Source organism: Nannospalax galili, unplaced genomic scaffold (genome assembly GCF_000622305.1).
Source record: "Nannospalax galili isolate Female #2095 unplaced genomic scaffold, S.galili_v1.0 scaffold854, whole genome shotgun sequence".
NCBI lineage: Eukaryota > Metazoa > Chordata > Mammalia > Rodentia > Spalacidae > Nannospalax > Nannospalax galili.
The window spans coordinates 2,141,701-2,158,501 of NW_008334957.1; the positions used below are offsets into that span (position 1 = coordinate 2,141,701).

The 16,801-nt window shown below is 40.3% G+C and overlaps 1 protein-coding gene across 5 annotated transcripts in view; it reads left to right on the forward strand.

The window, feature by feature from the left end:
- Positions 1–16,801, forward strand: part of Elmod1 (ELMO domain containing 1) — a 97,008-nt gene that overhangs the window by 74,393 nt on the left and 5,814 nt on the right. For 4 of the 5 annotated variants that reach the window (XM_029561893.1, XM_008829702.3, XM_008829704.3 and 1 more), the window contains 4 exons: positions 62–130; positions 440–463; positions 3,831–3,881; positions 5,386–5,519. In XM_029561893.1, the coding sequence (XP_029417753.1) occupies positions 62–130; positions 440–463; positions 3,831–3,881; positions 5,386–5,519 (278 nt within the window). The remainder of the gene's footprint in view (positions 1–61; positions 131–439; positions 464–3,830; positions 3,882–5,385; positions 5,520–16,801) is intronic. The other variant, XM_008829705.3, reaches the window with a different exon arrangement.

A 16,801-nucleotide genomic window follows, 5' to 3' on the forward strand; every position in this document is an offset into this window, starting at 1 on the left:
GAGGGGAATTCAAAGAATGCATTGCCTCCAGCCCAGTCTCATGTTTCCCCTCCACCTGCAGGTATTTTGCTGAACAGGATGCCACAGCAGCTCAGCAGGTTCTCTCCGACTCTCTTCATCCAAAATGCAGGTAACTGTTGAAAATAAAAGATGGATTAGGCTTTATGGATTAGTAAAGATAATTTGATGGTGCTGAATAGGAGGGTTTATACTTCAGACACTCACTCCAGGATTTAGAGTGTGGTTGGTGTCATTCAAGTGAGATGTATAGTTAGAGGTTCATCATGTCTAGAAAGATTGAGAGGTTATGTGTGGAAGAAAAAATTCAGAGACAAACGAGTGTGGGGTGGGCATGGAGGGAGAGTAGAAGTCATGATGTCAAGGTCGTATGTGCATTTTCAATTACTTTGCTTCTTTTTCTTTAACTGAATACACAAAGGGACATCACTAAAGAGGAAATAAGGTATTTCTCTTTGCTTTTGTGCCTTTTTGTTTTCACTCTATTTTAGAATGAATAAAGATAAGACTTCTAAAAAGAAATAGATTTGTGAAAAATATTTTTTTTATTTTTTATTGAGCTTTTGTTAGATCCCCACCCCCATCCATGCCCTCCTGCTCCCCCACCAGACCTCATGTATCCTGCCATACATGTTAAGTCCTATCCAATCAAGCTTTTGTACCCAGATGTCCTTCAGTGTAAATTTGTCCACTGGAGTTTAGTCAGTTCATCTAGAGATTGTATGTAAGGCATACGCTCCCTTACCCAGTAGCAATCAGTCTTCAATAGTTCTCAGTCTAGGGCCACCTATTTCTCTCCTCCCCTCTGGGCCCTTGTTTAATTGAGTTGGCATGGGTCCTGTGCTCAATGCCACCATTGCCACAAGTTCACATGTGACTTGAAAACTTTCTGTTTCCCTGTGTTCATGAACCAGCCCTGGCTCTTACAATCTTTCTGCCCAGTCTTCCTCAATGGTCCCTCAGCCATGGGTTGGTGAGGTTCAGTATAGGAATCCTGTCCTGCACTCTACAGTCTCTTATTCTTTAAAACGTGGCCAGTTGTGGCCCTCTGTGTGCATCATACTCTGTTGAATAAAGAAGCTTTACTGGTAAGAGTTGAGGGATGTATTAGTTTTCTCTCTACCCTTTGTTCCACTGTGTTCCATGAGCCTTGTGTGTAAAGGAAGAAATAGATTTGTGAAAAAATTTTAAAACCAAACATTCACCAACTTTTAATCTAATGTAGTTATTTGAGAGATGTATTTTAATGAGCTAAAAATCAAATCGATCTAATCTGATGGAAGAGTCAAGAGGTCTTTCTGTGGCTGGGACTATGCAGAGTTTGAGGGATGTTTTAGACCCCTCCCCTAAGAATCAGATCTTCAAGAAGGATAAGTTAATAATGTGTTTCTGATCTGTTATCAGTCGTAGTTCATGCCTGTGAGCATCTCTTTACATAAGAAGTCTCACTATTTTCAATCATTATTTCCTAAGATATTTTTTCTCTTCCACCTGATGGCAGTTAGTCAGTAGTTAAACAAACCTAAACTTCTATGTAACAGTCTCAACATTCAGGACTTAGTTGATGGGTTTATCACCCTTACCTTACTGTTACCCCCCTTTTAACTCCATTTGATACACTGCATGATCAAACTCAAGCTATTTTAATTTTTAAACTACTTCTGGATTGTACATTTCTGGAATGTGGAGGCTCAGAACTACCTCTAACTAAATTTGACTGAGAGTCTACATGTACTCCCAGGAGGTGTTTCCTGCATCGGCATCAGCCAGAAGACATGGGTCCTCTGTGATCCTGGTAAAGTAGCAATAAGCTTAATTTTTTTATTAACTACTGATGGGAAATTTTGTCAGTGAGCCATTCTGAAAAAAAAAAAAAGGAGGGAGAGGACTTCATTTGTCAGCCATCAGAAAGGATTGTTGCTCGAAGTTTTATAGACTGCACTTAAGAGACCAGCATTGTGTGTGTGTGTGTGTGTGTGTATGTGTGTGTGTGTGACACACCCTAGATTTTATCCCTCAGGCTACAATACCATTGAGGAGGTAAAGCTCATGTATTAGTTGTTTCAAAATGATTGTAAAGGTCACTGAATGAGAATCAGAATATTTTGAAAATGCTATTCTACTTCACTGATTGTCTGAAAGAAAAAAATTGACCAATTACCATCAACATAACTTCTGTCAGACCCTGAGTATTTGAGGTATTCAAGCATATCTCATGCTGTATGTATACATATATATGTATATGTACTTAGCATGCACACACACACACACACACACACACACACACACACACTGCAAACTTTCCCTTCTGTCCTTCAGCAAGCAGGATGCATAACTGCCCTTGTGATTATCTATATAGTTCTGAAGTATCCTGACGGATAAAGGTAGATTCTGTTCCAAGAGGAGAATTTCACTTTGTTTATTTTGGGACTACTATATATTATAAATAATCAAATGAGGGGCAGTCACTGGTCTTTCCTTATATTTCAAACACTGAGGAAGATTTCACTTAACAAATATAGGCACAGTATGTACTTTCAAAGCTTTGTTGAAGAGACAATGGATGCCTACAATTTTTTTTAACTTCACATGTAATTCATTTCAGCTTGAAGATGAATCTTTTAAAGGCAAAAATCTGATGCCTCTTTAGTTTGATTTCTTGATTGGAAATCACACTTTGAAAATAGGTGGAATATTTTAACATGAATTTCCAGCAGTGACTTTGAATCAGCCAGTCACTCACAGAGCAAGAAGCACGTGCAGTTAAAGATCGTTCTGCACAGTGCTTCTGCAGGTGTGTGCGGATGTATTGGCGAGTGCTGTGATGTATCATTTGCCATGTGCAAATCTCCTTTTCCTGCCTACATAGAAACTATTCATAGCTCTGATTTTAAAATTGTATTTAGCTCCAATGTTAACTACAGATTTTAGCACAAAACATTGAATAAAGATTATATCGTTCACAAAGGGTGGAGCCTTTTTCCTGCTGTGAGAAAGGGAATAAGTGGGTACAAGCACACCAGGGAGACATTAGGCAGGGTTTTCAGAATGCATCTATGACAGACTCCCTTCTTTGTTCTGATTCAGAATCTTAAATTACAAAACAGATTAAAATTATAAACCAGAGCTTTTGTGACCTGGATGTCATGAAATGCCATCATATTTGTTGGAACAGAATTTTTAAAACCTGTGAATCCTTCCTTCCTACCTTCCTTCTTTTGACCCTTTTTCTTTCGTCTTTATTCCTTTCTTTCTCCTTCATTTCTTTATACTGAATCATTTATTTATCCACTGATGGTGGACAGGCCATGATAGCATCAAAGAACAACTTAATGTTCAAATTCAGGGATGTCTGCCACTGATTTTCTAGCGTGACCAGGGCAAACAGAATGCCCTTAAATACACCCATGTCTGAACTCTATATAACTTGTACTGCTGTGTTTGAGGGGAGTTTGCTCATTTGCTTGTTTCTTTGTTTGTGAGACATGGTCTTACTATGTAGTCCAGGCTGCCCTGGAACTCAAAATCCTCTTTCCTCAGCTTACATTAAAACTGTCAACTATATGTACATTATCTAACACATCAGTTTGAATATAGCAACTCTAAAAACAATAACACATGCTGGGATTTCTGTGGTTACAGGTGTACATCACCTGTGTTGTATTATTGCTTTTGGAGTTGATATATTCAGGGATTAGTATTAGATGGTGGAGATGAATAGACCTCTACATATAGTTAACAGATTTAATATAAGCATTGAAAGAGAGCAAGAGATAATGAAAGATTAAGTGGTATTTCATTCATTCTTTCAGCAAATTCAGCAAAGCCGAATGGGAGAAGAAAAGGGTGGATAAGGCAATTGGGTGAGTGTGAGATCTCATGCCTAAAGGTTGTCGGCACAGCCCAGAGTCAGCAAAAGTGGCCTGACGCTACAGTGAACATTGACAAATGAAATTCCACAAGACCTGGTGGGCATGTGATCCAGATGAACTTTTTAAAGACCATTTATAGCAGGTGGTACACTAACTCCTGCACAGCTCACTCCCTCACAGTATACTCAATAAACTGTTCCTTCTAAAGTAAATAGCATTTTTTTATGTTTTTGGATTTAATTTATGACTGTAAGATGCCACTTTATAACCAACCAACAAGACCTATGAAGTTGTAACCCAGCTAAAGTGACTTTCACTAATCATTCCTTAAAATTGGATTTGGCAGTTTTCTGTTAAAGATTTCTACTACATATTAAACTATAAGATAAAATTTTACTTCAGATGCCTTTTATAAAAGGACTGTTCGGGGGTCAGTGACATGGCTTAATAAATAAAGGCACTTGCTGCCCAGCCTCATGACCTGAGTTCAATCCCCAGAACCTACATGATAGAAGGCAAGAAGCACCTCCTTCAAATTACCCTCTGAACTCCACACACACTAAATAAATAAATGCAGAAATGTTTCATTCAAAAATATTTCTATGGGATTCGTAGTAACAGAGTTTAAGAGATCAGTTTCCCTTCATGTAGAAAAGGGACTAGAAAATATACTTTGTGCTAATTACTTAACTCTTTCTCACATAAAAATTTAACATAAAGGTACACACCTTTAATTCTAGCACTTAGGAGGCAGAAGCAGACAGATCTCTGTGAGATCAAGGCCAACCTAGTCTACATAGCAAGTTCCAGGCCAGCTGGGACTATAGGGAGATGCTTTCTCAAAAAAATTAATATATGATTATTTATAGAAAATTTAGAAAAGCATAGGAAAGTAAACCAAGACACATCCCAAGCTTACTACTTCTGTACGCCCTTAGTAATGTCAGAGCCTTTTATTCCAGCTGTTTTTCCATGTACATATGTGTGCATAAAATAAAACATGGCTTTGCACAGGTGCATCTACCTACATGCAAGCAATACATGCGTACACAAAATAAAAATAATAAATATTTAGTTTAAAAAATGGCTTCTACCAGTGTATCCTGTCTTTAAGAATGCAGTATTAGCTAACTGTAAAATGTTATATGAGATTACCATAATTAATTTCTCTAGGAATCGTTTTTAGGATATTGGAGAGTTTCCGTGTCTTGCCATGATAAATAATGCTGTAATGAGTGTCCGTATGTAGAAAAGCTTTGCCCACTTTGTATACTGATCAATGGAGTTGGAAAGTCAAAACATGTGAACTCTCGATTTTCTTGGCACATGCTAGTGGAAGCTTGTAGCAGATTTTGAAGGACAAGATTTTGTTATGGTAGATGGAAAGGGAACTTGCCACTCCGGTAACTTAAGAGGAATTGAAAAGTCAGGTTATCTGTTTCTGAGTGCTTAGCTCCTCTCTGCCGCACTGATGATTTTGTGGTTCTAACCGCAGGTACTCTTTTGCCATTGTGGGCATCAACATCACCGATCTGGCATATAATCTGCTGATCAGCGGAGCTCTGAAAACCCATTTCTACAACATCGCCCCAGAAGCTCCAACACTGTCTCACTTCCAGCAAACGTTCTGTAAGTGTCCCTTGTTTAGCTGACAGCGTGGATTCTATTTGACTCCAGATGAGGGTCAAAGCAGAGAGGTCATTGTCGCTGGGCTGACTTATACCCTTTGAAAAAGTTCCTTAGTTTCTCACTTAAATCCCTGTACTCACATTTGCAAGCATCGTGGATTTTTCTCTTTTCCAACTTTTGCATCATATGAAAGAAACATAAAGAAGTCATGAGGTCTCTCTCCCTCTGATCTAGCATGGCTGAAAACCAATGAGTGAGGTCCTAAAGGCAGCCCAAGCTGACTGTCAGGTCTATATTTTGACAGAAATGAAATCTCCAAGATTAGGAAACAAGACTGAAAATCCTGTCTAAAAAGTAGATCAAAAAAGACATTGATGAAAATTAAAAGACAACAGTTGAAACATCAAAGGACCATCCTAGGAAGTCTTGTATCTGAAGAATGGGAATATCACAGAAAGTGAAAACTAAGGAAAAGCAGCCAAAGACATAAATCAAGAAAAAAATTGGGCAGGCAAAATAGCTCAGCAAGTAAAGTACTTCCTGCCAAGCCTGATGACCTGAGTTCTAGCCCCAGGGCCCACATGGTAGATTAGAACTAAATCCTACATGTTGTTCTCTGACCCCCACACTCACACTCTGGCACACACCCATGTACTTAGACACATACAAAATAAATAAATGTAATAATAATTTTTAAAAATTTAGACTGAAGGATTAATTTTCTTATTTTATTTTATTATTTTATTTTATTTGGTCTTTTTGAGACAGGGTCTCCTTGTAGCCCCAGCTGGCCTGAACTCACTATGTAGACCAGGCTGGCCTTGAACTCACAGAAATCTGCCTGCCTCTGCCTCCCAAGTGCTGGGATTAAAGGCATGTGCCACCACCCCAGCTGAATTTTCTTATTTTAGGTAGTAAGTACCAACATAATAGATTAGCGTAGTCACAAATCAAAGTCCATATTGTGAGCTTTCATGACACTAGAAAGATATGATCCTGAAAATTTCCAAAACTTTGCACTCAAGATGACATGGGACTTCTCAAGAGTAGCATTCTATTCTAGAAGGCAATGAAAAATGCCTACAAATTTTTAAGCCAATGTAAAGGCAGTGTTGTTTACAATTCCAAATTCTATTCCCTGTCTCACTCACCAATTAAATACTGAAATAGGGCAAACTTTTTTAAAATGCAATTCTCAAGTATTTTACTTCCCTCTGCCTTTTTATCATGAAATTCCTGAAAGAGACTATGTTTCCACAAAATAAGAGGGCAATCCTGAAAATGGATCCAGAAAGCAGGAGATTTGTCCCGGGAGGGAAATGAAGGAAATCTTCCAGAGGGAGGTAAAGGGAAAGCCCGAGATGGCTCCCATGCTATAGGCTGAGAGGAATAGAACAGGCCTTGATTCTAACACAGGTCTGAGGAACTCTGGAAAATGAGTGACTATCTACCATGTTTGAACACATCAAGAGTGAGCTGGCACACTCAGGGAATGGTTTATGTCAAATCAAGTGGAAAACTAAGTAAATAAACAAAGAAGGCAGTTAATACTAGGTTAAGAAAAGTGTAAGAAAATAAGTGACTGTGGCTGGGTTGGTCAAAGGCAGTCTTAAAAAGTCAAGAAATGGGATGCATGAGGTTTAGAGCTATAGAGTTCTACAGTCGAAATTATCAGCTAAGACAATTGTAGTACAGAGTTAGGATAGGAGGAGCTCCAAGCTTTCATTGTGCTTTGTTTTCCTATCAAAAATTATTGAATATTTGACCTGAGTGATTCAAGTATAACGTGAAAATGAAATTTAAAGCGGTATGTACTTTATAACGTGTTAGTAGAAAATAAGTTTCTTACATAATGTATTATAATCCCTATTTTGATAACTGAGTGTTTACATTTTATTCCTATAACAACTTGACTATCTCCAACAAATATTATTGGCATTATACTGTACATCAGGTTCTGTAATGAGGAAGACTGGCAACCAAACAGCTAATTACAACATAGTGGGCAGGATTTTGTGACTGAGGAAGTAAAGACACTTTTTTTATTTTTTTTGTCTTTTTGAAGCAGGGTCTCTCTGTAGCCCCAGCCGTCCTGAAACTCACTATGTAGATCAGGCTGGCCTTGAACTCACAGAGATCCGCCTGCCTCTGCCTCCCAAGTGCTGGAACTATAGGCATGCACCACCACGCCCGGCTAGGACACTTTTTTTAAACACTGCAAAGGTCTGTGGCTGTCATCACTCAATCTGGGAGTCAGGGAGAAATAGGACATATGTAAAAAGTGGCAACTGCCACTTTCCGTAAGTGGAAGAAGATAACGTGATTGTTGCAGAGTGGTCCAGCCAAGGAAGGAACAAGGGCACAGGCCATAAAACGGGGGTGGGGGGGTTTCAGTGGATCCAAGCAATAGGGCAGAGGTCATGAGAGAGTGTGGTTAGATATGATGCTGGCAATGTAAGAATGGAATTCTGGGTAGATCCTGAAGAGCTTACCTTAGCTATTAATATATGAAATCGCTTGCACTGTTTCCTTAGCCCTCTATAAGTTGCCTTGTTCTGTATTTACCATCTTTGTAAATCAGGGAAGGAGTTGTGGGGAAAATAGAATGAGCTTTGTTTGAGGTAACCTGAAGGTAAATCCTTTTGGGAAATCCACATGGAGCTAGAAAATGGACATCCCAAGGTGAGGCGCTGGAGCTCTGAAGGGTTAGAAGCACCCTCAGCACACAGACTTTTAATTCATCAGCATTGAGGAGAAAATCAGAGCCATACAGGAGGGAACATCTCCAGGGAAAGAATCAAAATTAAGAATCAGAGAGAATTGGCATTGAAGGCCAGAAATAACTGTTTTTGTTAGTAGAGAGAAAGTGCTCAGTAACTATATATTGGATAGGTGGATGGAGGGATGGATGGATGGATGGATGGATGGATGGATGGATGGTTGGATAAATGGATGGATGGGTGGGTAGATGGATGGATGGGTGAGTGGGTAGATGGATGAATGCATGGATGGATGAATGGACGGATGAGTAGATAGGTGGGTAGATGATGAATAGGTGGATGGATGGATAGGTGGATGGATAAATGGATGGATGGATGGATATATGGATGGATGGATGGATATATGGATGGATGGATGAATGCATAGATGGATAGATGGATGGGTAGATGGATGAATGGGTGGATGGACAGATGGATATGATACTACAATATTGAATAATAGTCTTTTCAGGGGAAATTAGTCTAGCTGATCTGGAAAATTTTAGCCTTACCCTTAGTTTATAGGTTTCCAAGAGAATTCTAGCCCAGATAAGGAAGCATAAAATAGGGTATCTTGTTTCCCAGGACACTCTTCAGGTTTAGAAAGAACAGCAACCCCACCCCCACCCCCGATGGATTGAGTTATGGGCAGAGAGTTGCAGGCACCTTTAGAAGAGGCAAACTGTGCCCTAGATTCATTATTCCTCCAACGGGCCTGGTCAATTCCACACGTCTCCTCTGTAATAGTTCCACAATTATCTGTGTCCTTGCACATGTCTCTGTTCTCTCCTGAGTGCAGTGAAGCAAAACCAAGACACATTTGAGCAGCAATAACTATGCTGCAGGCTTGAGGTGGCAAGCCAAATTAGTACTCAAAACAAGTATTTCATCTGGGTGGAATAAGAATATAACGACTCTATCATTCTGAAGCTCCACTGAACACACAGCCCTCCTGTAGCTGAGGAAGGTCAGGTGCAGTGAGCAGAGCGAAGGGCCAGGGCAGAAGAGAAAAGGAATGATCTTTTCTTTGACCTTCGGAAGAAGGAGCAGAAATAAGCATCAGATGAACAGAACGCACTGAGAAAGGCAGCCCATTGTGCCAGTAGAAAGACAGCTGGCTTCAGCCCTTGTTTCCAGCTGCAAGTGTGTAATTGTGCACTGTTGAAGCATCTTGTCTGAATGCAGTGTCCTCATCTGTAAAACAGAGATATAAAATTTGCACACCAACCCACAAAGCTGTGGATGAATGAAATTGAAGACCACAGCTGCCTCCTTAGCTTTCTTAGCCAGCAGATCATTAGCTGAAATTGAATACCTGTCTCCTCTTCTCCAAAAGACAGACATTAGAGAACACTAAAACTCTGCCTTTTTCTTTGTGCCCAGTACCTAATGCTGTATCTGTTACACATTTGTCAATTGGCAGATGGAGCAGGTAGACAATTGGACAAATACTTTTTTGAATGCTGTGTAATGTTACATAAATGAATAGAGTTGAATGATTGTCATATACACTTTGGAAAGCAGGTCACCATTCCTGTGTTTTGATTTCAATCATGTATCCAGCCTCTACCTATTTTCTTAATGGGATAGAGAGAGACCCAGAGAATGTGTCTACAAGATTTACAGTTTAAATGTGTGGCTCACTGAGGAAGTTTCACCAGGGCGATGTTGGATTATGAAGCATTGTCACCTTCCAAGATGGTCTTCTGTATTTTGTGTACAATAGAAAACCGGGGCAAACAAGTGGATCTGAGTTATTCTAGAACTCTGTGATACACTACATCAACTTTAGTGTGTGCAGCCAGTGAGCCTGCACATTGTAGAAAAGTATGTTTATGTACCATACAGAAAAGAGAATTCATTAAAAGGAGATGGAATGGCTGCACATCCTGATTTGGCAAAATAACTCAAATCGTTTATTTGAGCTCCTAGACCATCCAGAGAGAAATGGAATGGAATTGTCAACCCCAAAGGAGTAAAATAATTCATCTTTCTCCCTTTCCTCCTATGTTTGAATGACTGAGTTCTTAAATCTATATGTTCATACCTGACAGTACAATGAGAGAAATAATGAAGGGGTGAGTCTATGCAGATGGGTCACCACTGGACAATATATGTTGAGGAAGGCCACTTCAAAGTCTGTGTTATGAGCTAGGAATAAAGGGTTTTGTTGTTTTTTTAACTGTTTATGGAACTGTGTTGAAAGCATTTCCACACATTTTAGTCACCAGGAAAGAAAGCTACTGGTTTTTCTTAACTCTGCCAACTGGATGTGCTTGCTATGAATTCTCTTCCCATGCCCCATCCTCTCTACTGTGCATTGCTCCCCGTTTCTCTTTATGCATGGAAGTGGAAGGGCTGAGATTCAAATCAGGTTCATCTTGAGTTCTGGCTGTGTTTTCTACTGCCTTCTACAGTTAGAGAACAGCTTGGAGAGTGTTCATTTTTCTCTTTTAGGCTAGGATTATTTCTTTACTTTTTTCCCCCCAATATATAGAGAGACCTGTGATTGCATTGTATTTACTACATACAAATAAATATCTAGTTTGTCTTTTAAAGGAAACATTTACATTTCAATTATTTTAAATGCGATGGGAGGAGGGGACACAATGAGGAAGAGAAACAATAAATAGACTCTTACATCAGACACTCAATGTTTATTCCAAAGATTTTTTTTGACACTCCAGAGTGTTCATAGTTGATATCTTTATGACACAAAAGCATTTGAATATGAAATTTGCCTGGCGTGGTGGCACACGCCTTTAATCCCAGCATTCGAGAGGCAGAGACAGGTGGATCTCTGTGAGTTCAAGGCCAGCCTGGTCTATATAGTGAGTTCCAAGACAGCTGGGGCTATAGGGAGACCCTGTCTCAAAAAAACAAAAAAAAAAAAAAGAAAGAAATTATTCTTTGGAAGGAAGAGTTACTAATATTTCATGTAGCTTAAGGACTGGTCTGTGTTGTTCAGACTTGATTTACAATTCTTACTGTCTCCTAATAGATTGTTAGAATATGTTGGTTTGATTTGTCAATGTAATTTAAATTTTTTTTAAATCAAATATCAATAAAAAGCAGAGTGGAATAATTTAGGAAGATTGGACCAATATGTTCATTTAACTGAGAGGGAAGGAGGAAGGCATCACTATCAACCTCTCAGAATACACTCCTGGGGGCTGAGGACATGGCTCAGTGGGTAAAGCACTTGCAAGGGGAAGGACCAGAGTCTGGATATCCAGCAGCAACATAAATACCAAGTAGGCACGGCAGCCTGTCCATAATCCCAGTGTTGAGGAGTGTCTTAGGTGGGTTTTTTTTGGGGGGGAGTCACTTTCATACCTGTCATTGACTGTCCAACTCAGCTCTCAGGGGGCGCGACTGAAAGCATCTCCATAACGTATCATTTCATCATGGGCTCCATCTTGCAGGTCCAGGTGATGATAGTGGATCTGTATAGGCTTTGCTAATAGGGCATCTACTTGCTTTTTGATCAGAGCGACAATTTTGTTGAAAAGATAGGGCCCCAGAGACAACACCAGGAAGAGAAAAATTACTGGTCCAAGAAAGGGGAGGAGGTAAGGGGCCCAGGAAGAGGCAGAGAACGAGAACCAGCCTGTTCTACAAATACTGTATTTTCTTAGTTAAAACATTACCTGTATAAAATTGTGTTCATAAGTATGACTTGAGAAATAATCACTTGGTATTTCAGCCATTGAAATAATCATTTTGGAAAATTACTGCTGATTTCTATGTTTATCTTGCTTTAATTTCATATTACCAAAGGAAAATTATAGAAACAATAAATAATTCATAAAATAATAAGGCAAACATTATTTTCAATCATAAGAAGCCTTAAATTCTGGCCCATTCAGGGAGCAACAGCTTTGTTTGCCTGTTGTCATAAGAGGTGATGCCCGTCCCAGTGCTTACTGCGCTGAGACCAAGGAGAACGGAAATTGTGATGGTGGTAATAGATTCCCTGCATCTCCGAGATAACGTAGGGACTGAAGGCTGATCCCATCTGTCAAGAAAATCTTCATTAGAGTAATAAGTCATGCGAGGAATGAGTATTATAGGCACACAAAACTCATTATGATTTGACTGAAAGATTATTGTGGACAGACATGGGGTGAGGCCGCTGGTGCAGGCCCACCTCTTCCTGGGAGGAATCCCTGATTAAGCATTTGTTTGGCAATAATTTCATTAGGACTACACATAATAACATTCATTTGTGTAAGAATATCACGTCCCCAGAGGTTAACAGGCAATCCCGGGATTACAAAGGGAGTTACAGTGCCAGAGTTGCCTTCCTCGTCAGTCCAGGTTAGTGTTTGGGAGCTGACCTGAGGGTTGGAGGACTGGCCAATTCCCTGTAAGTGGGTGTAGGAGGCTGTTAAGGGCTAGGCTGAAGGCCAGTCCTTTTTGGAGATTACTGTGGCATCAGCCCCAGAATCCAAGATTCCTAAGAAGGGCTTGCCATTTAGAAAAAGCTTAAGGGAGGGGCAATCATGGGAAATTTGTTGGACCCAATATGCATCAGAGGACCCAGGAGGACCATCCTTTAAATCCTTTTTAAAGAAATTATTATTAACATGTTTAAGGGGGAGCAGAATGACCAGTGCCAGGCAATCTCTGGGGGCAATGGTCTGTATGCGTGAAGTCCCCTAAGTGTGGAGCTAGCTCTTCCCAATATTAAGCCAAACATCTGAGAAGGCAAAGGGCCATGGACTCCTGTAGCTAGGATCTGAGGGCCTGTCTCAGGTGTTAGTACTGAGTAGGTGGAAGCACAGAGGTCCAATCCTGTGCTGCCTGCTGTGGCACACCAGAGGTCTGAAACGGATTGGTGGGCGTAGGATGGGGGTTGGGGGTTGCTATAGGGGGAATCTGAGCAGCTGGGGGGACAAACTGAATAGCCACTGGGCCTGTCCTCTGAGTAGGGGCCTGGGGCCAGCCCCACTGGAAGTTTCCTGACTGTTTGGGGGTAAAGGTTGTCCTCGTATATTTATTTTAGACTTGCATTCAGAGGCCCAGTGTTTGCCTCTGAAGCAGCGTGGGCACAGAGAGGAGGGAGAAGGGCGCTCAGAAGCAGGCACACGGGGAGCAGTACACTCTCTGAAAAAATGGCCAGGTTTGTTACAATTAAAACAAGTTTTTGGAGGCTGGCCAATACCTACACCTCTGAGGGCAGCTCCTATAGTGATCCTCATAGCATAAGAGGCAGATCTTTTGTAACTATAGCAGAGGAATATGAAGGAGGAAAAAATGGCGGGGGCTGGGCAAGCAGGGCAGAAGCTTCTACCTCCGGTATGGTATTTGGTTGTCTCATCTCTGTCAGTGGAATGAGGGCAGCATTCTTGGAAAAGCTTGATTGTTGTCTGAGTGTTTTCTCTAAGTTCTTTGATTTTAGCACCTTTGACACCAATAATTCCTCCTGCCAGACTTTGATGAATCAACAGTCTCAACTCACAGTCAAAGTCACTTCCTTTATAGTGTTGGTAATTTAAGCATTCCACAACATCAGATTCGAGCGGAAGCTGGCTGGTTGCAGTGGGAGATGGCAACACAGACCCTCTTCCAAGGTAGGGATGATTTTCTTCAGAATCTCTCCAATTGTTTCAATATCCGCACTGATGCTCAGTATGCACTCGGGGCCACTGCTGTCTGGGACTGAAACACTGGCATTGTAGTCTGTACAGAGAGCCTTAATGTTCTTGCCTTCTTTTCCAATCACTGCCCCAGCATTCTTGCTCTGAAGCAGAATGCGCAATTCTACCATCTCATCAGTGTTTCTAGATCTTTTAAATGCTTGTTCCTCCTCCATGTCTTCTGCAGGGCGTTTACCAAATTCACCATTGGTTTCAGTGTTGGGGAAGGTTTCTTCTGGCTGTTCAGTTTCCATTTTCTTGTTTCAAATAGGCACACCAATAGGCCACAAAGCGAGTGGGAAACAGGCACGACTTAGACGTCTGTGCAGTGAAGAAACAGAGCCCCGGCCTGCAGGGTGGGAGACAGAGACTCGAACTCCCAGGGACCTGGAATGATGGGACAAGAGACACGAAGAATGACAGCAAGACAAAGAACTCTGATCAAGCTGCAAAAGTTTATTTTTCTATGGGGATTCTTATACAGGCTGAAGCGGGAAATTAGCTGGGGAAGGGGAAGGGAAGGTGTTGTCTCAATGCGTTAATGAATGTCCCTTAGGATGAGGGGAACTGGCACCATGAGTCTGGTTGCAGGATAAGGAAATTGGTGGTTGCTCAAGCTTATCTTTGAGTCATCTGAAAGGTTGCTTATCTTAGGGGGCAGGGAGGACTGATCAGCAAGTTCTCCAGAGGCTGCTTGCCATGGGGGGCAGGGAGGGCTGCTAGGCAGCATGGTCTCCCACAGAGGAGGCTGAGAGAGGGACAATCCAGAGCAGGTTGGCTGGCTAGACTAGCTGAAATGGCAAACTCTGTGTTCAAGTGAGAGATTCTGCCTCAATATATAAGGTAGAGACCAATGAAGGAAAACACCTGACATCAACCTCTGGCCTCCACTAACACACACACGTTCACACACACCCCCACACACAAGAACACACCACGCATGTTTTCACATACATAAACACGTCCCCCCCCCCGAAAAGGGAGAACCAATGCAATGGTATGTGTGTACATGCATTCACGAATAAATACAATTTCTAAAAATTATTTATTTAATAACCACATAATTAGAAAAAGCATTTCATGGCAACAGCATTGACATATTTAATAACAATTTCCAGAGCTAAGATGCATCTCTTTCAAAATTGGCTATAAATTTTTAGGTTTACACTTGAATCAATACAGTTATACAATATTGTACTCAGTATAAACCCTATAAGACATAAAATTAAATGAGGTTTTAACCTTTAAAAAAGATCTCCATTTCATTATTAAAATACACAGTTTCATGCAGAAAGATTCATTTTTAATGCAATTGATGCTAAGATGTTAGCACATGTGTTTCTAATCTCTATATATCTGATTATTACTAGTCACAGTCAGTTACTTTCTGAGCTCCTGGGCATTGGAGCATGGATATAAAGTCATCAGGTAGATTTCATTGGTAAAGTTTTTTACATCTACTAATTATTAAGGAGCAAATTTTTATGCTTTGAAGAATTTTTTAAAATTTTTTTAAATTTAGTAACCACATGATTAGAAGAAGCATTTTATTACAGCTTTAACATATTCAGTAACACATTCCAGAGCAAGGATACATCTCTTTCAAACATGGCTGTAAATTTTTAGGTTCACAGTTGAATTAATACAGTTATACAATATTGAACTCAGTATAAACCCTGTAAGATATAAAATTGAATGAGTTTTTACCCTTTAAAGAAGATCTCCATTTCAAGATATGCTGTTTCCTACATTTTTAAAATACTATTTTTTTTAGAAGAAGGATATCATTACAGCTTTAACATGCCCAATAACAGTTTCCAGAGCAAAGACACAGCTCCCCCAAAAGTGGCTATAAAATTTCTAGGTTCAGTGTTGAATCAATACAGTTATACAGTATTGAATTCAGCATAAGCCCTGCAAGACACAAAATTGAATGAGTTTTCAACCCTCAAAAAAGATCTCCATTTCATTCTAAAATATACTGTTTCCTACAGAAAGACTCATTGTTTTAGCTACTAACACTAAGATGTTGGTGCATGCATCCCTAATCTGTATGTATCTGATCATTACTATTCATAAACGTTTGCACTTGGATCCTTGGCACCTATGTATGTCCACAAAGTCATCAGGTAGATTTCAATGGTAATGTTCATCACCTCTACTAATTAACATGATGTAAACTTTTATGCTTCCTCCTCAAATATAATACATTTTTTAATTTGATATTCTTCTGTGTGTATATATCACACAAAACATCCCAAACCAACTTATTCAACTATACACCCACTTCCCAGATGGCACCCTCCCATAGCCTCCCTCCCCCCACTAGAGCCCTTATACTCTGTTATCACTGCTACTGTCCGCTGTGTTGTCAGCACCCCCAGATGTTCCCACTACTTGTCCATCTGGTGAATCTAGTCAGCCTATCTAGAGGTCTTTGTTTTAGGAAGGTGAGCTGTTCCTCATCTAGCAGCAATCAGTTGTCAATATTCCTTTAGATAAGATTGGGGTCTGCTGTTTATTTTCCCAGTTCTATGATGGATTACTATCTGAGAGTCTCCTGGGCCACCCTGGCCAAGAACTTGAAAGAAGGTATCCCAATCTGGCATTGTTGCTTGTTATGTAGCCTTTAGCTATATATATGGACCTCTTAAAAATTATATTGGCCCTTTTAATCTTTGGTTATACTTTCCTTTTGGGTGTTTAAATCATTTTTATGTGTATGCATGTATTGCCTGCATGTAGGTAAGTGAACCCATGTCATGCAATACCTGTGGAGGTCAGAAGAGGCTACTGGATCCCCTGGAACTGGAGTTATGGACAGTTGTTAGCTGCCATGTGGGTGCTGGGATTCAAACCCGGGTCTTCTGCAAGAACAGCC